Source organism: Lingula anatina, chromosome 2 (assembly GCF_051362555.1).
Source record: "Lingula anatina isolate TDL-2025a chromosome 2, LinAna3.0, whole genome shotgun sequence".
In the NCBI taxonomy this organism is placed as follows: domain Eukaryota; kingdom Metazoa; phylum Brachiopoda; class Lingulata; order Lingulida; family Lingulidae; genus Lingula; species Lingula anatina.
The window spans coordinates 15107396-15132750 of record NC_141768.1 but is presented as its reverse complement, the minus strand read 5'-3'; the positions used below and the strand labels follow the sequence as shown (position 1 = coordinate 15132750).

The window sequence follows — 25355 nt, the reverse complement described above, 5'->3', positions numbered from 1 at the left end:
TGGCTGTATTTTATTTGGATTTTTCCACAAATTAACGATTATATATGTCAAATTATTGAACAGTTATGACCAAAATTGAATTGATAACCATATTATATGATGCAATACTTAATGAATGACAAAATTGTAAATATTTTGATTTGCACTAAGCGACTCAGCTGAGTGTGTTTATCAACGATGGCTGACATGTGCGTTGAGCAGTTTGCACAAGAGAAACTTTTTCACTTCCAAGACATCCGCACTAGAGAACAGCTAAGCGTTAAAATCCCGCAGGTATATCAATAATAGCTTTGTCACTGATGTTTTCATTGTTTATTACTTCAAGTAAACAAATATTTGGGGCTGCTAAGGAGTTATTTACGTAAAACAATATCTGCTGGTACAGTACATGTGGGGCCGTAGCGATAGTCCGAAGGTTCAATAGTCCGAAGGTTCATTGGTCCGAATGTTCACTATAGAACCTTCGGACCAATGAACCCTTGATTAAAAAATCGATAAAAACGTTACCACTTTTCGGACCAATGAACCTTCGGACCAATGAACCTTCGGACTATCGAGACGCCCCCGTACATGTACTGTACATGTACATCATGTGTTAGCACTCCCGTTTACGGTCTTTGATATGTATTATATTTGTAAATATAGAACCTATCAGAGGCCATTAATAGAAGTAGTAACGCGTGGAATTCTGTGCTCCGCCGTGTGCTGAATGCTTGATTCTTTACACTGCAACAGACTTGCATTATTACTGTGGTTCATCTTTGTACACTCCTGCACATGCAAGCCTAGCTAGAGATATACCGGCTCATACATGTATCAGAATCATACAAAGAATATATTCTTTTTTAGCCTGTAAATAAATAAATAACAGTTAATGCAATTATTTTTTAATTTTCCGTCAGTTTTTGATCAGTAATATTTCAGGGCACTGATGAACTTTTAAAATTTTAGGATTTAAAAATTCTGTTTGATGTTTGTGGTATATTTCTCCTCAGGTCTTAGATCCTAGTTATGGCATGTATGTATGGCCCTGTTCTCCAGTACTTGCACAATATATATGGTTTCACAGAAGCAAGGTGAAAAATAAGTCTGTACTTGAGGTATTTATTTTGTAATCATATTTGTAAAATTTGATTATTTTTTTAATGCATATTGTGAATGTAGGCCACTGGATTGTACGCCTGTCTAGTACATGTGCATTTTGAAGTCAGCTGTCATGTAAGGAAGAAATTATTCTGTATACCAAGAATAAATATATGTGCAGCATAGATCTACATTTTACTTGTTATATCACACCCACTATAACATTACAGTTAGGTGCAGGGACTGCACTACCTGGACTAGTGGCAGCACTGTGTGGAGCAGCAGATGTCACTCTCAGTGACAACAGTGAATTTTCCAATTGTTTAGAAAACTGTGCCAAGAGCAGGGATGCTAATGGTGCTAAAAATGTCCATATTGTGGGAATTACCTGGGGACAGTTCAGTCCAAGTTTGCTGCAGCTCAAGCAGGTGGATATTGTTCTAGCTTCAGACTGCTTTTATGATACCAAAGGTAAGTGCTGAAAGATTTATTTATCTGAGTGTATATAAATATACACTTAAGTACTAGTATACACTAGGTTCCTCTGATGATTCCTGGTTATGGAGTTATATGGTGCAGTATCACTGTAAAGCATATGTTTATGTATGAATCAAAACTCTTCATATCTTACTCATTTTGTCATTTCATAGCACCATTTCCTTCATCACTACAGTGGAAAAACTTTTCATGTCTGGAGATTTTCTCTGCTATGGTATGGCATTTATTACCATCATTTGCCATTATATTTATTTGTTATTTTATTTTTGCAGATAATGAAAAGGCTTTGCATATTTATTAATGGCTATCAGTCATAGAATACATTTATTTTGTTTTTAAAGAAATTGCCCCTTTGCTTCTTTAATTAATGTTTGGCATTTTATATAATAGATTTTGAAGATGTTATTGTGACAATGTCATTCCTTATGGAAAGAAATCCTGAAGCCGAAATATGGTGCACCTATCAAGAAAGGAGGTACTAGGATATCAGATCAGTAGATTGTATCAAATTAAGTGGATAAAACTGTATATTATTAAGTTATTTATTTATGCATGTGCATTGAAACACAAAAATTATTTTGTGGCATTTAAACAATTCTTTAACTGGTTTAACATGGAATCATTTCGAAGGGATCCGTTTTTTAACTAAAACATCTTTGTTTTGCAGTGCTGATCGCTCCATTGAGCACTTGTTACAAAGATGGCAGCTTGAGTGCACCCACATTCCACTGGGTACCTTTGAAGCTGACAGCCCAGATATCGGCCAGTCTGGATTGCCTGGCAACCATACAATACATATGTTAATCCTCAAAAAGACAAAACCAGGATGATTGTAGATCCATAGGATATTGGATCAGCACCAAATCTGATGGAAATTATGTACAGTCAAGCAGTAGAGGAGACTGAGACTGTCCAAAGGCTTCTTGTAAAATCCAAGCAAAATTGCGTGGATTGAGCTCATTTAAACAGCATAGAGAAGAGTGAATAGGAGTATTTAAGTGGTCCATCCTTGCATCTGTCAACAACACAAGCCAGTATTTATGTGACATAAAAATAATGTTGTTATGTTCAGTGTCATAAAGTGAACAGATTGCAGCTGAGGAGACATTTCAGCAGAATGCAATTAATGTCTGATACTGACAGGTAATCCTAGCATGCAATTACTGAATAGAGCCACTTTACACTTGGGAGTGGAGCCAAAGAACGCATTCAGAACAGATGTCCCGAGGACTAACTGATCCACCGACTAAATATGACCAACCCCACTTAAAAAGTGATGTGCTAATCCCCTAATGGTCTGCTAATCCCGGCCTCCACACCCATTGTAATGTGAATATTTGCAAATCCATTTAATGGTGCTTGTAGAGGAGGGAAGACCATCAGGGAATTAGCAGCATCACTATTTAAGTCATATTTAGTTGTCGGATCAGTTAGTCTGCGGATCATCTGTTCTGAGTACGCTCAAAGGTGATCAGGGTCACTTTGGAGCTGATGTAAAGGATTTCGCTTGGACAAGAAGAAGCTAATTTGTTGAAAAAATTGACACTTTTTTGTCTTGTCTTTCAGAATGGCAAACTGTGCTAATATGTCTAGGCCTGGGTATTTTTCCTGAAAAAGCAGATTTTTGTTACCCCCTTATCTGAACCAGCTTGAGAACTAGCATAGCATCTAGATCAAATAATTCAGAGCAGTCCTCACATGGTCGGTTCTTTCAAGGAAAATTTAAATTTACAATCACATTTATGATGACTGTATTAAAGACATATACAGGGGTTTTGGTCTGGTTTAACTGTCAGATTTCTATGCATTAGCATTATGCAGATTCTTTATGGGAATCTTTATTGGCTAATGGACTTGATGATGAATTTGCCTAGTATTTTAACATATTTCAAGTTGTCTACATCACCCTATCGAATTACAAAGACAAAATGACTTGTTAGAATTCATCTTTAGACCACATGTATATGCATGACTACAGCTACTACTTGCCGTTTTTGTATTTTTGCTGATAGTTTTAAAGTTAATGTCTCTGTTATCATATACTGTAAACTTCAAATAGTTTGAAAATAACTGAAGTGTTTAGGTAGCTGGGTAAAGACGGCTTATTTGTTGATTTTCTGTTTGATTACAAAGATGTATGTCAGGAGTGAAAAACTTGGCCATGCCCAGTAGCACCTTTGAAGTTTGTTTAAAAAGCAAAATGTATTTTTGCAGATAACATTTAATAAAAGCTGAATGTTTGTATATTCAGGATAAAACGTATCATCCTTTTGATAAGGAAAAAGGATCAAGGGACGGAATGTGTTTTTCATATGTTGGAACACTTGAAAGTACGCTTGAATATTCGTAGTTTTATTATTGATTGATAATTGGGTGCGTGTGTGGGGATGTGTGGGGGGTTGGGTAGTTTTACATCTTTTATAGCTTCTTATCAATTACAGTGTTTGCCCTTCAACTGTAAACGTTTGGGAATGACGTGAACATGCACGTGTTCCAGTACTGGTTTGTAGTAAAGAAGGTTATTGATTGATTAAATAATGTGGCATTTTACAGGAGTATCGCATTTTCATTATTAGTCAATCCCATATGGATGGTTTATGGACATACATGTAGGAGGTCAATGGTCTTCATTTTGTGTTTGTAGGGTGAAACGCAAAACGGAGAAAAATAACATTAATCATCACTATAAGCAAGACTCTTGATGACGTTGCCATTTGTCCATAACTATTGGAAATTCAAATAACTCGATTGAAATGTTTTCAAACCTTTTTCTAGGAAATATGATTTCGTGTCACCTTTCCTTAAAACTAAATAAGACCCAAATCAATATATTGGATCTGGGTTGAAAAGGAATAGTTTAATTCGCTGCATGATGCTTCTTTATTTTCCAATTCCTCAAGATGATTCAAAATGACTTTTGAGCTCCTGTGTGTGAGAGTATACTCTTTTGGCTCCTGCAGACACGAGATAAATAGTCCACCTGGGAATACGCCAGGCATGGCCAGGGATAGAATTTAGCAGAAGATTGGGGAAAATAAAGGTGTAGATTTGGTGTGGAACAGCGTCGAACTCATTTTGTTTCTTCGGAGTCAGAAATACTGTTGGGCTACTTGTCATTGGAAGTGCTACATTTACTCATAGAAAGGGCTAAAATGTTCATTAAATGTTCATTTATAGATCTGTTATGACAAATAATACGAAAGAATACTTCTCTCATTATAGAAAAGAGGATTTCACAAACGTCTGCAGGCGCGGCCCCGAAAACGTCGAAATGATAGTTATGGTCGACGGGTGAAATTTACAGTAGCCAGATATTCTGTCCTATTCTTCATAAATTTCCGTCACTTTTTTTTTACTCGACAGAAGAAACATTATAGTGACTGAGAGCAAGAAATAATGATGCACAGCTCATGTTACACCTTAATTTAATTTGGCCTACTGGTGGAACTGGTTTAGAATTCCAGGAGTAAAGTAAACAAAAAGAAACCCAATTTAAATACACAAGAAGCCAAAATCTTGGTTAAGTAGATATAGTCTGTCTAGCAATCGGATAAAAACCTCATCGTAACTTGGCTGTGCTAAGAACTAAGTAATTAAATCATTTAGCCGGGAATAGCTGTGCGATTAAGTATACAGTATCTCCCGCATAACATCTGACGTCCCACCAGCTGTGTATTGTTCCACTCAACTTTTGGGTGTTAACTTTGAGCCCATTCAGAGTAGAAGATCCGAGGATTTCTGATCCACGGATTAAATATGGCGGACCCTACATGAAAGAAGAGCCGACTAATCCGCTGGTGGTCTCCCGCCTCCACAAGCGCCGTCCTTGCAGGGGTCTAGCAATTAAACCTCAGTGATTCAATCCGTTCAATGGCGCGTGTGGAGGCGTCTGAATGAGCTCTTTGTTTTTAAACCAAAAGCAGGCACTGTAACCAACATAGATGGGTCCAGTCTTGAATACACTATGCCATGACATATTATACATAACCTTTAGCCTTTAGAGTCTATAGTCGTTACAGTCAGGTATAACCGACAGAGATGGGCCCAGTCTTTAATAGCCTATAGGCCGAAGACATGACATTGGTGTGACATTAGTACGTGTGATTCAAACCCTTTAGCCTATATTGCCAGGTAACCAACAGAAATGGGTTCAGTCTTGAATAGGCTATACACGATGTCATCACATATGATACAAACAATTTAGAAGTTTCACCATGAAGTTTTTGTTCTATATACATTAGCGATCGTTAAAAAAACTGAGAGTAAAACAAAAGATGGTACATTACATATACTTCACCGACACGAAGACCGTATGGTTATTTTGTTATCCCATTTGTTGGAAATATTTGCCCCCTCGGAATAGAAAAACCATGCCCTTGGCTATATTAAGCAATGCCCGGCGATTTTAGAGTAGTAACGTCTTTTTGAAACTAAAGCTGGCAAGAGTAGAAGGCTAGAAAAAGCACGTCGTAAAAACATGGTTCTAGCCAAGGTAAACCATATGGAATTACTTAACACATTCATTGGTGGCCATGAAAATCATGTTTCAGGTTTTCTGGTATATTGATGCGTTATAACAGGGTGTATGCTTGTAGTAGTGCGTGTGCACCACTACGTTTGCCGCATGTGCCATAATATTATTGTCAATGTCACATTCGTTTCTAATCTCTTTAATAAAACAGTGCAGGAGGAAAGGCAGTGGCAGCGATACATTAAATTTATTAAATACCCTCGTCTTGACCTTTGAAAAAACTGCCGAGGACGGCCGTTGAAAGAGATATGTGTTGGCAGACTACTCGGTTTCTGGCAAAACCTCAGAGGTGACTTGACCTTTTTTTACTGACGCAGGCTTTTACCTGACAAACTCAACAGCACTGCTGCTTTGATTGGAAAAGCAGGACCCAGACAGCTCAAAAGGCCACACACCACTGTCTCAAACAGCTTGTGTTATCTTTCGCGAAAGCACCGTGCGCACGTCTGAATCCTCACACAGTCCAATGAAAAGATACAGCTATGAGTAATGGCGTAACCCTTGCTAGAGACTGTGTATGGAATCGCGGTCAAAGATAATAACTTGGAAAATGAACTATATCTCTCTTATTAAGAACAGAAATTGCGTGCCGCTTGTTAAAATAATAGCACATTAATGAATGCCTTTTCATTTGAGTAACTATAATTATGAAAACAACTTGCGGGAAATGGTTTGAGAAACATTTAAGAGACTTTATTGTTTGTGTAGCTGGGACTTCAAAGGAAGGAAGACAACGTGGACACGATAACTGCATTTTACGTTTCAGTATATGGCTTTGAGAGAAAAAACACCATTTGACGATATTACAACAGATCATTAAGTGCAGTTATTCCCAATGTCTTAACGATTCTAATTAATGTCAATAATTAAAGCCGATGTTTTGGCTCTGTCTGTCCAAAGGAAGGTGATACTTTTGCTTCATTTAAGTGTAGCATATTCGAAGAAATCACAACAAAACAAAGTTCTATCATATTCACTGGCTTAATGGCTTGAGCAATTTTAACTAATGTCTACAATCGAAATTGGTGTCCGGACCGCATTCGTCCTAAAGAAGGTGATATAATTTGAATCTTTTAAGTGCAGCATACTGTACTTAACGTTCTCCCTGTGTGCGATATGGTCCATTACTGCAATCATTAATGGCATTATGACCCGTAAAAAGAAAGCAGGATTTAGCATAGAGAAGCTATGATGATATTACCAACTGTGAAGATGCTATTAGATGTGAAAAAAAAAACAACCGTACCTTTGTTTGTGAACGTGTGTCGGACGCAAAACGGTTTTATAAAATGCCAATGGCTTTTGTCACATGAAAAGTGGTTCCTAATTCTGAATAGGATTTTGTCTCATTTAAAATTGAACGTTATTCAGCTTCTTCGTTGGTTCTTTGATACACAGGGCGTGAATTAATGACCTTCTCATATCTCCCATCCTTTAAGTGAGGAGTATTTATACAGCTTAATGGTCATCGATCATTGGCAGCGTCGAGGCACCTTACCCAGGGCACCGTAAACGCTTCATGAGACACGTTCGTTTATGTGCAGAATATACTAGTAGATGGTTCTTTGTCGACAAAGCCGTTGGTCCTCAATAAAGATGAAAAAAAATAAATAAATAAATAAAAAGGATTTTAGAATAGGCACATTGAGTAGTAAAGTATATATATATATATATATATATATATATATATATATATATATATATATATATATATATATATATATATATATGATTGCAAAATTGTGGACTTGTTACCTTTAGAAAGGACAGTCCATTGCCTCTTTGATTGCCGCTGACATGTGCCTAAATGAAGGATCCAAATAACTTTTCTGTCTGTTTTTAACCCTAGTCATGATCGCAAGATAAAGTTACGGTTGAACAATGAAGTCTGTAAGGTTAATGATGAACCTTACCTGAAGAATCCTAAATTTAAAAAATAAATAGATGGCGTTTCGCAAATATCAGTATGTCAACCTGTTGCTAGCTCTTTGCAGTTGTTAGGACAAGACTGCAATATTTGTGTTTGTTAAAAGGATGCCAACTGTTAATTTTGGCCAAAAATGGATTTTCCTAGGGTAAACGACAATTTTCCAATACTTAGTTACCAACGGTTAATGAATCCGTTCCGACATTCAAATTTAAACCCTGTTTTTTTTTAATAGTCTCTTCATAGATTATTACATGGGTAGCCATCTATGGAGGTCACGTGGTCCGATGGCAAGCACAGCTTCCAAAATAACCACCGTTTTGGTGATAAAATAGAATTTAATATATTTCTATGAGTTGTTTATAGGGTATTTACTGTGAAATATGGATCTCACGCGAAGAGCTATTATCCATTTAAGTATGACAAAAAAAGTCAAAAAATAAACTTTGACATGGACGGTTGTCCGGGATGCTGTCAGCTTTGAATACATCAAACGATCGTTAAAATGAAATAAGGATCAAATCATATTTCCAGTGTGAGGTGCACCAAACACTGAGTGCGATTATGGATCTTTAACCTTCGATGAAGCCCACCTTGCTAAATGTCAAATATCTCAGGTTTAGTTGATACCCTTCGGAAAAGAAAAACGCAAGGTGTGCTATTTTCATGTTATTGGGGTATTTCACACCTACTCATAACCTTGTCTTGTTTTCAATCTAATTAACTAATTAATTATAACATTACTAAGGCGTCTTCCTTAATCAGATGATAATACGTATGGCAAGTGAATGGCAAGTGTAAGTGTCATCTTTTCAGTTTACAAGTTCAAAGGAACAGACCATGTGCAATGTTTTGTTTGTGATTTGTCCAATTTATTCTGACCCATACCCCGTATAAACACTTCCCTTATTATATTTTGCACTATTTGCTCAGATATTAGTTAACAGGCTGCGATAATCCTGAAATAAATCACATTGCTGCGATGAGATACAAGTCTCGCGACCTGGCGTAAAACCATTTTCTGTAGAAATATACAGTGCATTGTACATGTACAACAGTACGAATCCACAATGTCTTGCGTGTCACTTTTGTATTGCACTATTAAATGACATTTCCAGCCAATAGAGTTTTACCCATATAACTAGTAGGCTAACCTCTGTTTACGTGGATTCTTGATAGCACGTTATCTACTGTAGTCCTGTATGACGTCATGCAGGATGATCCTCATTTGAAAAATCCTGAAAATATAAGAACGTTTTGGTTTATCTATTCAGGGGTATTAAAACATGAGGTGTCGAGGTGAACAGTTTTGGAGGAAAAAGATCAGTAATCTAGCCTCATTACATATTTACCGTGTATCATTATAGACACGATAAACCACAAAATATAGGCCCATTACTGATCAGTGTTACTGGTTCAGCCCTCTGATTTTGTCAATAAACGTCATGTCCATGTACATATCCAACACAGATCAAAGACGATTTAGCCCGTTTTGAAATTCTGTAGTGCTGTTACACATTATGATACAGAGAAACCCTTCTTACTTGTATATGATATTGCGTTCTGAATACTACTGACGAGCAAAGACAACTAAGTTTAACAATCCTCAATTAGGCTAATGACTGCTGAATTAAAAAAAAAACGATGGAAGATGAAACCAAGTGTCGTCGTGAGAAACATTCAACATGACAAAGCACTCAGTAAACAGAAGGATGTGTTTAAAGGCAAAAATGCTTCTTTTTCGTCAGACAAAAATGAAAGAGAAAAGCTCATTACAAGCGAGCTGTTACACGCTCATTAAGTTTATGTAGTTCAATCTTAGGTATCTTCGTGACTTGCCGTATATGAGCACTGTTATTAAATGCAAAATAATCAAGTTGATGCCTTTTATTATGTCGATATTATTGACATATAGGTTTATATTCATTAAAATAGCGGAAGAAAAAGTCAGGATAATATTCCTAAGCTTATTGTTTTCGAGTACAAGAAATAAGCGTCATTAATTTGCATGTACTGGAGGAACCATATAACGTCCAATTACTGTATTTTTCCACCTCTGACATTCACCGCTATTCCTTAATATTGAAGGAACAGAGGAGCAGGTTTCAGCTTCTCGCTACACGCTGACGTTTGTATTCAGGAGCACAGTATAAAATCGGTTGTGTCCGTGAGCTTTACGCAACAGTAACCTTATCTCTCTTAAATTTTCCTCAATTCGAGTCCGTTTTGATATATTGTAACCGTGTTACAATTTTGCTTCTTAGAATCTACACTTAAGCTGGATTGGTATTCAATATTCAACAAACCTAAACTAAACTTCTTCTACAATGCCAACAGATAGTTGGATACCATAAGCGGCTACTTGCCAGTTGACATTTACAGAAAACAAAAATAGAAAATATTTCGTTGCCTGGTTTTTGGAATTCGGGCACAGAACAACCGGTACATGTTCTTGCACCAGTGTTTTGAAGTAGTCGTTATATCCAGGCTGGTGAAAGATAAGGACGAAGGCGGTTTGACATGGACAGTCGTACCCGGAAAGCCTTACTCATGTTTAAACTCCTGTTATATGTAGTACCCATTTGGATGGCAACCATGTTTGGCACTTCACATTAATTTCCCGTTGTGACCCAGATGTAAACTTTATTTGATAAGATCAAAGCAAACTTAGGGTGGGTGAACATTATTCCCTCAAAAGTTTTGAAGTGTTGTTGTTGTTAACCTCATGCGTGCCTAAATATTTCATTTTTAAGAATGATCGTGTTTGGGCGCCAAAATATCAGTATTTATATTGGGATTCACAACACAATCAATATATGATAGTTCTCAGAAAGGATGTGTACAAACCTGCACGAAAATATCCCAATAGAAATGAACCGAACCATTTTTGTATTTTAAATTTATAGTTGCATACATCAGGTAAGACCTAAATGAAAAGCTCACAACCAATTTTACAGTTGAATAAGTTACCTATGTACGTAACACATCCGCGAAGATTTTCAGAGAGCTTGAAGTGTTTTTAATGACATAAAAGGTAAGGTAGGTATTGGAAGATGCCTATTTTTCCTTTCAGTTGGATTCTAAAATGTACCGAGTTTACACGTGATTATAGAATAATTACTGCAAACATCATATTTCAGATTATATTTCAGGTAGCTTGTTTTAATCGTATCTATTTAGACAGTGTTGTGTGCATTAAAACACTGCCAGGCGAATGGAACCGCACATTTCCTGAAAGAAACTAAAAGGTGTGCAGAATAAGATTAAGTTACAACGGATGTATGCATCCATTTCTGCTACTCAAATGGCAAGTCTATCGATTAGATTTAGCATCGTTTCTTATCTAGGGAAAAAACATCCAAACGTTTCAGGTCACATTTTGTAGCTCTGGCGTCTTATTTCAAACTGCGCTCTGTCTGAACATAAACACCAACAAGAACTGCTTACTGGATATTTTGATAGCTTTTCTTATGCCGAAGAAGATTAACAACACCTTCTTGCCCCTAAACAGGCACCATTTAAAATTCACTCCCAGGTATAATATCATCGGGATTAATGTAACAAATATTATTATTGTAAGTTGGAAACAGGTGTAAACAACCAGGTAAATGTGTTCGAATTTCACCGAAGCAGGAGCATGTTTCCCGTGAATCATCATGCCCACTCAAACATCGATTCTAGCCAGGTGTAATAATGTACAGTTTTAGTGCTCAGCACTCTGATTACACAGCTCTGGCTCAGAAATGTGCCCAATTTTTCTTCCCCTCCTCCTCAACCCCCTACGCAGCTAAGAACCGTATAGTTTTGGGGATAATGTGGGCCTCCGATCATATTACTCACCCTTCGGTAATTTTTTTTTTTTTTTTTTTTTTGGGGGGGGGTACACAATTTTGTCTAGGAGGATATTGGTTAACAATGTAACAAGTTGCATTGTCATCTAAATTCACGCACTGATCAAAGAATCACTGATAGAAGTTGCTAGAAAAGATGATGGAGGAGGGCTAAAAGTAACCTCATTGCAAAAATGAAGTAAATTCTTCGTCAGTGGATCGCCAGGAAGAGAGTGGGTGTCGTTTAATTCAATACCCGGCATTATCATTCGTAACGTTGAGATTGAGTAAACTAAACTTAGCAAAATTTGAATCATCCTGTTGAGGAGCTCTAACAACAATCAGTAATCTTACAATGTAACAAGCATCCTTCAGCTGGAAGTAGTGGGCAACCTTAACCTTAAGTATCTGTGATGATTGGCACAGTGACAGAGACCTAGAAATTGCTTCAAGAATGAGTAATCAGTGTTGAAATTGGAGGTATTCCATCGTGTATTATAGTTCTTTTTTATTTGGTCTCCCTTCTGTACATTTATTACTCTAACTACTCACCGTATCCTCTAGCCTTTTATTAACAAACATATATTGGTGCCATCAAGAAAGCCTTCTTCCTCTTTCAATTTCGAAAAATTGAGACGCTTTCTGCGTGTCTACATATACTCTGTAAAATCACAGTTTAATGTGCTTTGAAGAATTGGACTGTCTATTGGCATGTTACAGGTAGTTTAAGGTTTTTTAAGAGTTACAGATCTTCCTTACTGTCCACGATAATTGTAGGTATACATGTACATGTGCATATCTAAAATTCTACTTGTTTGATCTGTAAACCATTCTTAATTGAATTTAGTTGATGGTCAACGTTACCTTTTACACCACTATCATTAATTCTTTTTACACCGTCTGGCGTCCAGGCTATCAACAAAGGTCTTCCACTGTTGTCTGTCACGAGATAGGTGTTGAATGGTTAATATTACCTTTTACACCACATATGCATGATATGCACAGTAGTCTTGGAATAAAAAACAATTTATTCTGTTACAGAATGCATTCCGTATATGTCATAAGGAGCGATTTTTTGGCTCGAAAAACCTAGGATGCACATTTTGAGCGCACTTTCGATATTTCTTCCTAAATGTCCAATGTCGGCTCTTATTACTTTAAAAAAAAATTACTTCATTAATTTGTATGTTTACTAATCTATTTATCTTAAAAACAAGTATCCAGATCAAATCCAATCCAACAGATATTCATTACCGTTTCCGGTTGTTATTAGTCCCCCGGTGCAAAGTTTCATTGTATTTAGCGAAGCATATTTAAACTAACTGATTCGAATAATCATATTTTAATGTAAAAGCTTTATTTTGGTTCCAGAAAAAGTCGCCATTTGTGTTTCTAATTACAGATGATGCTAAGAAAGAGAAAATATTCAACGCAGAAATTCGTTTTACAAATGCAAGAAAATTGGGATGGTGTTTGCAATTATCTGACACAGTTACGACATCTACGGCTAATAATAAAGTCGTTTCTCCTCATGAATGACGTCATATAGGAAATTACAAAGTCTTCAACCTGTACATTATGTTATTTATAGAGACAAGAACATACACATGTAATACAATTATTTTAGGGACATGCATAACGGAATACACGCATTTCCTTTCGGACTAAATTTTCTGACGTGAACAGTTTCGTTAAAGTAACCAGTCCTTTTAGTTAGACCAACTTACCAAAATAATAGTTTGAGTGAAGATATCATTCCAACATGTACAGTAAATTCAGCCACTCACGGGTTGATGGTAAGTAATAGAAATCATGGACACAAACACCTTAGCCTATGTGTTAGGTAGAATTAGATCGAGAACTTATAATGATATACGTTGTTAGCTATATTCAATGATTCTTCAGTTTACCGCGCATCGAGAGTGAATTAAGGCCGTCTTGCAGCGTCTACGGAAGAACGGTCAGAATTTAATAATGTATTCTTTATGAAGCACAACGGTCTTTCCTGACGAAATAACTTAAAAGCTACAGAAGAATGCACATATTAGCCAAATGAAAGCATACTTTTGCTGTGGGACCTGGCCTTCAACTTTCTATCTGCAGTTGAGTTACGGCGTTTCTGTTATATTTAGAATTGTTTCCAGATGGAAATTCATTAGAGCCATTGTCCCTACCGACGTCACGCAAAGGCGACATCCACACCTCCAAGAAGACAGACGAATTTCCTGACCTTCTGCGTTCTGTCGATGTTTCTTCGAATTCTGTTCAGCGACGGGGAATGTTGTCCAAGAACGAATCCTAATCAACATATCAAATTTATCGTAGGTTAATATCCCAAAGCTTATCAGACGTTGCTTAATCAGCATTAAGGACGATACGTTTTGTCAGTGGAAATAACTACGATGGATTCTTGATGGTCTTACTTACGATGGAAATCGATGTCAGGATAAAACGATCTTAAAATGTTACTACCGTATCTCGGAGTTACTTACAGATAAATCCTTTGAAAATTACAAACTAAGGCGACTCAATGATGAACATTTGATATTTGATATAATACAAATCTCTTCGTATTGGTTGACCTATCAGAATCTACATTTAATGGTATGCAAGATGAGAAGTTAGATTTGATTTAGTATGGGTCCTTATGGTTTTGTTATTATTGAATATTGATGGATGTGTAATGAAGTTCTTTTCTTAACAAGTGATAGCTATTCAGTCGTCAATACAAAGCAGTTTCGATAAGGGCGCTACACAACGTCCAGAAGATTGTAAACGTACTTATGCCATAAGCCAGACCAGTCCATACAATTAAGAATATACATGGGTTTTAAATAAGTTCGCAAGGCGAGATTTTAATGCAAATTTGATTCGAAAAATTTAGGGTTACAAATGTTATTTTGCATCAATGTACCCACAGTATAATTCGGCCAACCATTACACGATCTAAAGCAATAGGAATCAGAGGAATAAGTTTTTGCGACTCTATCCACCGTCAATTATTTCACTTTTTATCCCCGTTCAAGTATAATTGGGTGCTATTTTTGTATTGCCAGGGCCAATGGCAGGTTGATGTCATGGGATTGACGTCATGAATATGAATGTCAGTCTGATCTGTTATAAATATTATCAAATGATAATCGACTAGTAAGTATTGATAGCTGATGAAACAAAGTCTTGTGATGAGCTATGGAAAAGGAAGAACTAGACAAAACAACAGGGCTATTGCATTATAAGAATACATTTTGACAATAAAAAAACAAAGATACGAAACGTCTTTCTTCTTAATGTTCATTTTCAACAATGAATTAGTCATAATGGAAGGAAGTACGAAATTAATTATTAAGTTGACATTTCAATAATTGCGCTTTTTATGAGAAACAGCATAACCTTTCGACGCCCTTCAGATAATGGTAACTAAGAGCATTAAAATATAATCAATTCCTAATGTGCATGTGTGTTTTGTGCATGCGATGCATATTTGTGTGTGTAAGGAGGAGGATACAAATTGCAAGTGCCAGCTAAAACAGTGTATGTTTTTTGGATACCTTTGTGTTGTTGTTATTTTCAATAATCACGTAACGAGTGCTTTAACGCTTCCAGCCAACATAACTTCGGTGAGACAAATTTTCGTTAAATGTTATAATGTTCTCAGCGGAGAAATTTTAAAATTGCTCAAACAGGCAGCAATCTCTACACACGCAATGCACAATTTGAAGGCATACAAGTACTGTAAAGGACACTGACGCGGAAGGTGATAGGAAATGACGTTATCTCATAGCTAGAAAATTAGATGTCACAGACAGCTCAAATAGGGTATTAATGCTATTTATGGCTACTTGCATTAATAGCATTAATACCCTATTTTAATGCTATTTATGGCTACTTGCATTTTGATATTAACGCTCAAAATAGATCAACAATGGACCGCCTACTGTCGATAGGAAAACTTACCAGTGAGAGGTGTGATTTTTTCCTTTTCTTTCTGATGTTCAAATTAGCTTAGAAATGGAAAGGCCAACATGTTTGTAGTGTTTCCAGGGGTGGGTTTAGGGCGTCTTGCATCGTGTTCTCCCAGGACGGTGTGAATTTTGTAATGTTTTCTTTATATTAAGATGCCTTTAAGATGCAGAAATGTGAGATTTGATATCATCTTTTTTTCTGAAGTTCTTTTTAATTACGCTTAATTGGTAGGTCCCTTACCATCTTTTGTTTATAAGGAATCAAAATCCAATTAAAACAATCTATGCGTATTATATACCTAAATATGCTTTATACGATGTACATCTGGGCGCTTAAATGCAATAAATCAATTCTATCAAAATCCAGTCTGAATATTTCAAATTGTGTCTACACAGCCCTACAAATCAGTCACCTCTCTTGACAACTCGGGAGCTATTCGTTAAACTGAAAAAATTATTAAAGCGATGACCTTTTAAAGTCTTCTGGGACGACATCTTATGTCTTCATATTGATTCCAGTTGTAGTATTTTCTCCACTTTGCGCTAATTTCGTGAAACTCGTCATGCGTTCAATCTACTGTGACATGCAATACAATTAAAAACGCTCTCGCATATCAAAGATATGTGTTGTTGAAGGTAGGCGGCGCTGGGGATGATGTGCAATCCAAAACGCGTAAAAAATCTTTTTTTCTCTCTCTCGGGGGTCACAGGTTTGTTTTAATCAGATGGCATGACGTATTTTTCTGGGAAAATTAAAAATATAATTACAATGATGAAATTACTAAAAATATCAACAAACTGTGTATTTGCGTTAGTGCTGATGAGATCAGCATACTGAGGTTTGGCCTTCTACGCCTATTTGTAAGATCTTTTCCTCATTAAAAACAACCAGACTAGTAGTCAATGCCCTTCCGAAATTAATCAATCAGCATGGGTAGTCTGAGAATCGGTTTCAACTTTAGTTGCCTGTTTTCACAGCTCATATGCTGAAGTCACAATCAAGGTTTTAACCTTTTCCAATATACAATATATTTCTTGTAAATCATTTTTATATCTTTGGCAAGGCTTTCAATTTAAATTGATTTTCCTATAGCAACGCTTTGTTATTTTGTAATACGTTATTGACATGCCTGTGAAAAACATGAGCGTTGCTCAGGCGAGTTGCTTGCCAAGAATGCTGTCCCAATATTCAGGTCGTTAATATGCTCTATCAGGTTTGGTGTGGGGTAGGCTTTTCTTGCCTGATTAAACATGTTAATGAAATATCTTTGAAAGAACACGAAGTTGGCCCTCACTTTCAATAAATCGCGAGGTAAAACAGTCTTCCATTTGTTACTTTTAGGCAATTTTACTGTAATATGAAAGACTCACGTATCTTATATTATTTAGTCTCCTTCCACGCGTGTACCGTTTTTTTTTCGGGGGGGGGGGGGGGAGGGGGGCAAGGGCGAAGGGGGGTTCCACAGAAGATAACGGAAAGACATGCTCACCTGTCATAATTATTGTGAGTTTCAGCTAGTTAAGTATACGTTGGAAGGCAGATGAAATGGTATAACACGAGCCTTTGGATCACAAACGGTAAGTGCGGGTGGAATGACAGAAATTTATTCTTCTATTTTCTTCATATAAAAGAATATTGATAACCATACAAAACAAGCACATGTTCATAACTGCATGTTGATTCTAAAAACGCTAACATCAGTTTTATTTTACTCCAGAGTCCGAAGATCTGTAGGACGCTTAAAAAGCTTGTGTTGCAATGCATTTTCAGGAGAGATAGAAGTGCCCGCGCAAGCCACTACGCCAAACTTCTTTGACCCAGTCTTTAATTCCATTGGCTTTCTTCGTCAGAGTCGTTGTTCCTAGTCGACCTTGATTGGCTTAGACAGCTTATATATTGACGTCACAGTGATGTGGTTGCTATAAATACCCATCAGCATGAGACTTGTTTCATGAATTCACATATACTAGAGAGAGAAAACACACGAAGGTGTCGAGTGTAGGTCATATACACAGTGCAGTTTGGTTTTCAGAGGTTCATTAACTGCTCACTCTCCTCACTATCCTGATCGACATTCTTAAATGGTGGACGTTCTACTGTTTCTGATGTATCGCTATTAGGACACAGGTACGATCGCCTTTCTTTAACTTCACTCGATAATGGTTTCTCTGTTCAGGCGTGTCTGTCCGTTTGTTTGCGTCTGTGTGTGTTTGCGAGTATGTATGCGTGTGCGTTCGTGAGTGTGTGCATATGTATATGTTTGTGTTTGTTTGTGTTCTGTATCATGTCTCAGTGTTTCCATGCCTTTGCGATTTTGTATGTGTAATCTACTGAAGCCACGCAGCATGTTTTTTAGATACCATTAGTAGACCTATGCTTATCAGAAACGCGATCAATCTACCATGTTATAAATCGAGAAAATTAGGAAGATACATCGTTTTTATTGCTTTGAATAGATCAAGTTTGTTTTAGTTTCTCAGAACGACTGCCGGCATTGGGAGAAACTGAATTGTTATCTCTTCGTAGGGTCCTTCACTATACCACTATTAAATTCGCTGTTATGCTGCGATACGGTGCGAAAAGCATGGTGATGCTTCATAGAAATTATCAAGGTGAACTTCACATGTTGCCGCACGGATACTTTCAGTTTCCTGATTAACCCTAGATTAATGCTGGTAGAATTCTAGTCAGCAATATATTCAGTGCCTTTGCTTGCACAGATTGTCCGAGGCAATTTATATGTTTCCTATCCCGCATTTGCTATTCTCGAATATCACTTGGCATTATTCATCTGTGGCAGAATCTATTTCAAATCTATTAAGCACATGGGGCTTGTGGTGTTTGTGAGGGGAAAACGTTCAATCACCGAAAAACGTCCTTCGGCATTTAAGAGTAGCATTTTATGCTAGATCTACATATTTATCGTCAAAATGACTGAGATTCTGTTGTCTGGACCACTGTTTTTGGATCTCTCTCTCGCTCTCTCATTAACAAACACACGCACTTGACTCACACATCTTGGATTATAAGTACAGTACCAGTTTATAAAGTACAGTTCTATTGATCTGCATAGCCTACCTTGTAATATTTTTCATGTATGTTTTTCTGCAATTTCTAGGGCAACGCATAATATACCAGTGCAGCTTTCAGTCAAGTGAACCTGAAACTAGCTTATTTACCTGGGAAATGTTCATGTTTTTAGTTACCTGAACCGACGTCTATAGCACAGCGTCTTATTCTTTATCAGCAGTAATCCGCAATGTGTTGCTATCGATTAGGCAGTGTTTATAAAATTCTCAGAATAATATTGCAAAAACCTCATTTATCTTAATGGTCTTTAATCGTATTTTCAGACTGCTGTGAAAATAATCTTTTCAAGAAAAAAAGCGGGTAAACGACCAAATCCCGATGCCGACTGCGAGAAGTCAAAACGACCATATTGAGAAGTGTAAGGGGTTCATCCATAGATCCAAGCAGCGACTTTTCTACCATAACAACATGGATCCACCAAAAGACCCTTCCTCGTCTCCAAGAAGCAGCGTTTCAGATTCTCTGCCGTTGATCAACCTCAGTGAGCATTATGACATCGTTAAAACACTTGGCAGCGGAACATATGGCAATGTGATGCTTGCCCGCTGCAAGACAACAGACACTGTCGTTGCATTGAAAAACTTATTAAAAAAGGGAACCAAATTTAGAGACTTTCAAAGAGAGTTCACATATGGATATTTCCTATCTCCTCATTGTGCAATAGTCAACACGTTCGACGTCGCTTTCGAGACTGAGACATCATACATGTTTGCCTTAGAACATGCCCCGCTAGGAGACCTGTTTGAAACGATACCCCCACAAATAGGCCTTGATGAAAAACGTGGAAAATGTATCATAAAGCAGGTAGCCTCTGCTTTAGACTTCATGCATAGTAAACACTTGGTGCATAGAGACATAAAGCCAGAAAATGTTCTCCTTTTTGACAGAGAATGTACCAAGGTGAAACTAATGGATTTTGGAATGACCAGAAAGCGAGGTACGCTGGTAAGGAAAATAAGTGGCAGCATACCTTACACACCTCCAGAAATATGTGAGGCGGTAAAAAACGAGGGATTCTATGTAGAAAAAAGTGCAGACGTGTGGGGATGTGCAGTACTCTTATTTACTATTTTGACGGGCAATTTTCCATGGGAAAATGCTGACGTTGGAGATCCATATTTTGTGGAATTCGCACAGTGGCAAAAGCGTAAAATTGGACCAACGCCATCTCAATGGCGGCGTTTTACTCCACGCCTTATGAGACTCTTCAGAAAAATGCTGGATACCAAACCTGAGAAAAGATGTGAAATTACCGCTGTTTACAGGTATATTGGTGATGCATGGTTAAAAAAGGCAAAAACGTCTTATGACTGCGACGATGACATTTCCAGTGACGATAGCAAAGACACAGAAATGATAGAACTGAGGCATGCCCTTGAAAAGCATGGCATTGACACAAAAGTAAGCAAGAAATTAAAAGAGAAGAGAATAAATGAATGGATTATGTCACTAGGGCTCGAATAAATGGACAATTATTTTACACGATTTACCTCAAAAAAATCAATTTCTTGCTAGCAAAAACTCCATAACTCGTAGACCGGTGCAGATTGTGTTTTAACGTGCAGGCACAGCTAAATCTTTACACTTGTCATAACCAAGAGTTATGATAAATCTATAAGCCGAGGTAATGAGCTCTAACGTGTTCATGTGTTCACATTTTATAATAATTGAAACAGCCTAAAATTAACGTGTTGTGAGCATACGGGAAGGCACTAGAAGGCAAACTGATGCACAGGATCAGACAGCAATTCCATGTAATTAACTTCTTAAACCAACGCAAAAGGTTAATAATATATAAGATATCTATGAAATATTCAAACAGTACGTGTTTTCCAGTGCATCTGAAGTGAGAGTATGTCAGGATGAATGAACTAGGTCTCTTGAAGTAGCCAATTTGCTGTAAAAATTGATTGTTTTTCTTTGAAATGTTTTTAGTTAGAATTGAACTTGCTTCTTTCTTCATGTCAGACAGAAGCGGGCTTTCGAGCCTATCGATCACTCTCGTACTCAAAGACTGTGATATATTTACCCATTAAATCCATTAAATGTCAAATGTAAACAAAAGAAATGTGAAAATCTGTCTAATCTATCACATTAGGTAAAATATGATGGAGTGTTTAAGTGATGATATTTTGCATACAAAAGAAAATGTAGAAATCGGAGTTAAACACCTGTTTTACCATTCAAAGCAATGGGAAGCATTTGATATTGTTAAATAATTAAGTCTACAAACGTTTTCTATCAGTAATAAAAACTTTTCAAATGTCAGCAACTGCTGTTGTATATTAACTATCAGCCTGCTGGAGGCCGCGGAGCGTTCCAAAATAAAGATTCTCTATCGCCAATAAGACGACCCGATGCATCTTTATTAAACCCACAGGAAAGGATTGATTGCTCGTGTGTTCCTAGATCGTATATCTATTCAATATTTCTTGTGAAGTTTCCAGATGACGCTGCGGTGTTGTCTTTCAAACCCTTTTATAGCAAAGCTTCAGACCTCAATTTTTGAACGGAATCAGGAGATCTTGAGTTTTGTTTTGAAGTAACCACGAGATTCCTGTTCCATAATAATAGAAATATTGCTGTTCTAATAAAATCAAGCTTTTTTTCTTGAAATATACAGAAACGTTGATACGTTGGAAACGAGTGATGCGCATTTTACCGGACGACAACTTCTGTTTAAATCGTATGGCATTTTGAAAATGATGACGTCATATGATAACAGTTTTGTGTCATAGGAAACGGAGCACAATGTTATTCATTGCCCTTTGTATCATACTAACTGACTCCTCTTGCATCCCAAGGTTCAATGTATATAATAGGGTTAAGGTGTTTTAACACTCCTGGAGGAAAAGAGCTATTGATAGAGTACTGATCGATAGAAGGTCATCTTAAGCAGATAACTGTGCATAACACTTGAGAACGGTTTTTGTAGGCCACTTAAAGATGTTTTGAAGAGAGTTTTTGATCAAAAGGAGATCGTGGCATACAAATGCTTTTAGAACTTCATAAAAATCTAATATTTTTACACATTTTATCTACAAGCCATTTACACAAACGCTTTCCTCCATCTTAAGCCTTTTTAATGTCAAATACATTTTACCGGACTGGTAAATATTAACGGTTTATAAGCAGAAGGCTCTTTGAAAGGTGAATATGATAACATTTAAATGCGATCCATGGCTTTAACCGCCCTGGGGAATAAAAAAAAAACAAAAATGTTGTAAATAATATCCTTGCATTTAAATGAATATATGTGACCTTGGGTGACCGTCACCTTAGACAAACCCATGATATCATGCCGATTGCTTTTGTCTAATACGAAATTGAAATGGATTTCGGAGAACCGAAACAAAAATAAGTATTTCTTGCACGAAAAATTCTGAAAACTCGTCATCAGAATATATTACAAAAATAAAAATAAATCCAATAAAGTCATTATGCCGTAAGCGATGCGTTTCACAAAATATGCCATTGCAGCATCTCCAATATACCGTTGCTGTTATGTGTAATATATACCATACGTTTCATTACATGTTGTCTTATTTCATTTGAACAATATAATTAAGGATCACCACAGAGCGCCAAGACTTTTCAATGAAAGCGTGGTTTATGAAATCTGAATCTTGTTCTTTAAGAAAGAATCCAATGGTCATGCCTTGACTTTAAAAAATACGTCGAGATGGAAGGTTTCCGCTATTCTGCGATTGCAAGGCGCCAACATGGCCGACCGTAAATCACGGACATACCGGAATATTAGCCCAGAAAATAGAAACGTATGCGCCTACCTATGTAGAAGGCATACTTAACATTGGGGACTTATTTACCCTACATTGCTGAAGCAGGCTGTGAAGAAAATTACATCCCGACCTATTCCGTAACGAGAAAACTCGCAAGATCCTAAAAGCGTGTATCTCGGGTAGAAATGTGATGTTTCCGTTTTCTGATTAAATTACTCAATACAATCTGAATCCAAAACAGGTGAAAGTCATGCATACCGGATACCTAATCAAAGCCAAACATGACCCCTTAATCTAATCACAATGTCGCTATTTTACATTTCACATGATGCGTAAAGTAGAACAGTTACAGAATAGCTGCAGACGGTTTCCGGGGTGGAGAAACTTCATACTCTTCAGAAATCTATTTATGATTTTTCCAAGAAAATATTAGAAATGAATGAGACGACATATATAGATCTAAATTACCGCGTTCAGACATCACCCTTTACGATCTTGCAGGGATTTCACGTAATTGGCGACCTAGTTGCACGTTACCAGTGCGTGTAACTCGCTTTTGAATAAGCGAAGAGTTCAAGTTTACTGAGGTAAATAATCTCCTTGAATAGAAATAGACAGAGAGCATAAGAATACCAGTAACAATTCTTGGGTACCACGTCCGCTAACTGACTCCGATTTTCTGTTATCGACCACGAAACACATTTCACTTTGCGGGGTTCGTTGCCTGATCCTTCAGTGATCCGAGCATATCTTGTCAGCATATCTGAACTACATGCCTTACTCGAGAAAATCCTGCCATTGCAAGACACCTGATTTTCTAAGAGCATTTACCAATCTTATAACGCCCACACCATAAACCAGACATTTATTTCAATCATGCTTGTGGCGTTTTTATTTCTCTTAACGTTTAGGTTTCCTAGACCAATTATCTGTTGCAAAGAAGTTGTGGAATTCATTTGACGCGTTAAGCTAATTATTTTGTCGTAAACCCAAACTTATATATGTAAACAAAGTTATTGTCCAATTGCTTACAATGATGTCATTTTGAAAAGCTATGTTTAGGCATTTTAACTTGATTTATCACTAGAATAAAACCAACGTTCCAGATAACATAAAACTTTTCACTCGGGCCTAATAAAAGTCTCCTAAGAAATTGTTTTCAATGAACGGAGAAGATGAAGTTGACAGTCGGCATAAAAAAAAAAAAAATAATAATAATAAAAAATAAAAATAATAAAAAAAAAACATCGGAAACCCCACCAAAATTTGTCTTACAAAGAACTGCTACTAAAGAATTATGGCCGACTAAGGCATAATAAATGGGACTTTTCCCTATTTTTCGATCTTTAAACTGTGCCCCCAAAAACTTACTAATATTGTCAATCGCAGTGGTGACATTAGGGTAGGTCTATGTACATGTACACTTCATTTACATGTATTGTGGAACAGTCGTTAACAAAACGCTCTCAAGACCAATACCATTAGGTCGACTTTACACCTACGCTGTTCAAATTTGGTAGCTTAAGCTGATTTAAAAATCTTTTTGTACATTTATGAAGCATGCATCGAAAAGCGGGTCTATTAATCTTGTCGGGTGTTTACAACACTACCAGATTTTAGCTCTGAAGGGATTTCTCCACGAAGTTATTGCTATTGTGTTAGTTGCATCTTGCTGGGCGAAAGAAAATATCTCGTAAGTCCTGTTACCACAATCTTGCTAAATTGGAGAGACGTAATGGATGAGCTGGGATTTATCTTTGAAGAACAGTCCTTTTACAAATCACACACGTCGATGTCTTGGACTGGAACAATTTTCTGTTAAAGTGTAGACATTGGAAATTCAGTCATACCTACCTTGCCCTTTAATTTGAGTTAAAACTTCAGCTGACGTAAGACAGCTAAGCCTTACCCCAACGTTGATCACCGCGTACAACGTGATTGTAACTGTCGGTCGTATATAAATACCTTCTTTTAACGATGAATAAGAGCATATGACCATACAAGAGAGAGAGAGAGAGAGAGAGAGAGAGAGAGAGAGAGGGAAACGATTGGCAAGTTCAGATAGGGAATATGCTTTGTCAAATACAATGTTACAACGCTTATCTCTTCAACAAGTCATGTGGACTACATGCTCACAACGTAATATATTCTCAAGAGAGATGTGAGATGAAATTCATTTCCACCAGTGGAAAAAATTAATCTTTACATATATTTTATATCAACATACCTGTAATTATTTTTCTTTTTTTAAAATCTTTTCACGAATCTTATAAATAGCAAAACTAAGTTAATTGAAAGCCTGAAGCATTCTGTTGAAATAGCCATCAAATTCAGTAACTTGATTCTGAGCAGGAAATGACTTAAGCTTCAAGAGCGCTTATTTTCATGAAGTGTCAATTTTGCTGTGTTGAGTTTTGAATGTACGACCACAGAATAGCTGATTAGACTTATAATAGTTAATAATATTTTCTAGACACAGAAAAGTGAAAGACGTCACATTAGATTGTTATTTTTCTTGAACAATCTAAAACTTAACATAACTTAGTCTTTCTTATCAATTAAATACTAATAAAAGGGGGACAGGTCTGAATGTTGCAATTGAGAACGAACGAAAATAAAAATAAAAAAAACATCCCTGATCAGTTTAGGTAACGGCATTTAAGTCGGCTCTCAAGTAAAAAGGAAGTCAAAGG

The 25355-nt window shown here is 36.8% G+C and overlaps 2 protein-coding genes across 9 annotated transcripts; both read left to right on the top strand.

Moving 5' to 3' along the window:
• Nucleotides 1–4: 4 nt before the first annotated feature.
• On the top strand, nt 5–4131 carry LOC106154545 (histone-arginine methyltransferase METTL23). Of its 5 annotated transcripts, XR_015332800.1 has the most exons (6): nt 5–273; nt 996–1100; nt 1314–1554; nt 1734–1795; nt 1972–2056; nt 2249–2414. XR_015332800.1 is itself a non-coding variant. In XM_013528923.2 (5 exons), exons 1-5 carry the CDS (start codon nt 178–180, stop codon nt 2409–2411), a joined length of 666 nt encoding a protein of 221 aa, XP_013384377.1. In that variant the 5' UTR covers nt 5–177; the 3' UTR covers nt 2412–4131. The 5 variants fall into 5 exon arrangements, 4 of the variants coding, with proteins under 4 accessions (XP_013384377.1, XP_013384375.1, XP_013384378.1 ...); XM_013528923.2 differs by lacking the exon at nt 1734–1795 and having other exon boundaries at nt 996–1076; nt 2249–4131; XM_013528921.2 differs by lacking the exon at nt 1734–1795 and having other exon boundaries at nt 2249–4131.
• An 8489-nt stretch (nt 4132–12620) lies between these two features.
• On the top strand, nt 12621–21190 carry LOC106154547 (serine/threonine-protein kinase SBK1). Of its 4 annotated transcripts, none has more exons than XR_015332798.1 (2): nt 12621–13665; nt 14014–17236. XR_015332798.1 is itself a non-coding variant. In XM_013528926.2 (2 exons), exon 2 carries the CDS (start codon nt 19241–19243, stop codon nt 20384–20386), a length of 1146 nt encoding a protein of 381 aa, XP_013384380.2. In that variant the 5' UTR covers nt 13502–13665; nt 19186–19240; the 3' UTR covers nt 20387–21190. The 4 variants fall into 4 exon arrangements, 2 of the variants coding, with proteins under 2 accessions (XP_013384380.2, XP_013384381.2); XR_015332799.1 differs by having other exon boundaries at nt 13775–17236; XM_013528926.2 differs by lacking the exon at nt 14014–17236 and adding an exon at nt 19186–21190 and having other exon boundaries at nt 13502–13665.
• Nucleotides 21191–25355: the final 4165 nt, after the last annotated feature.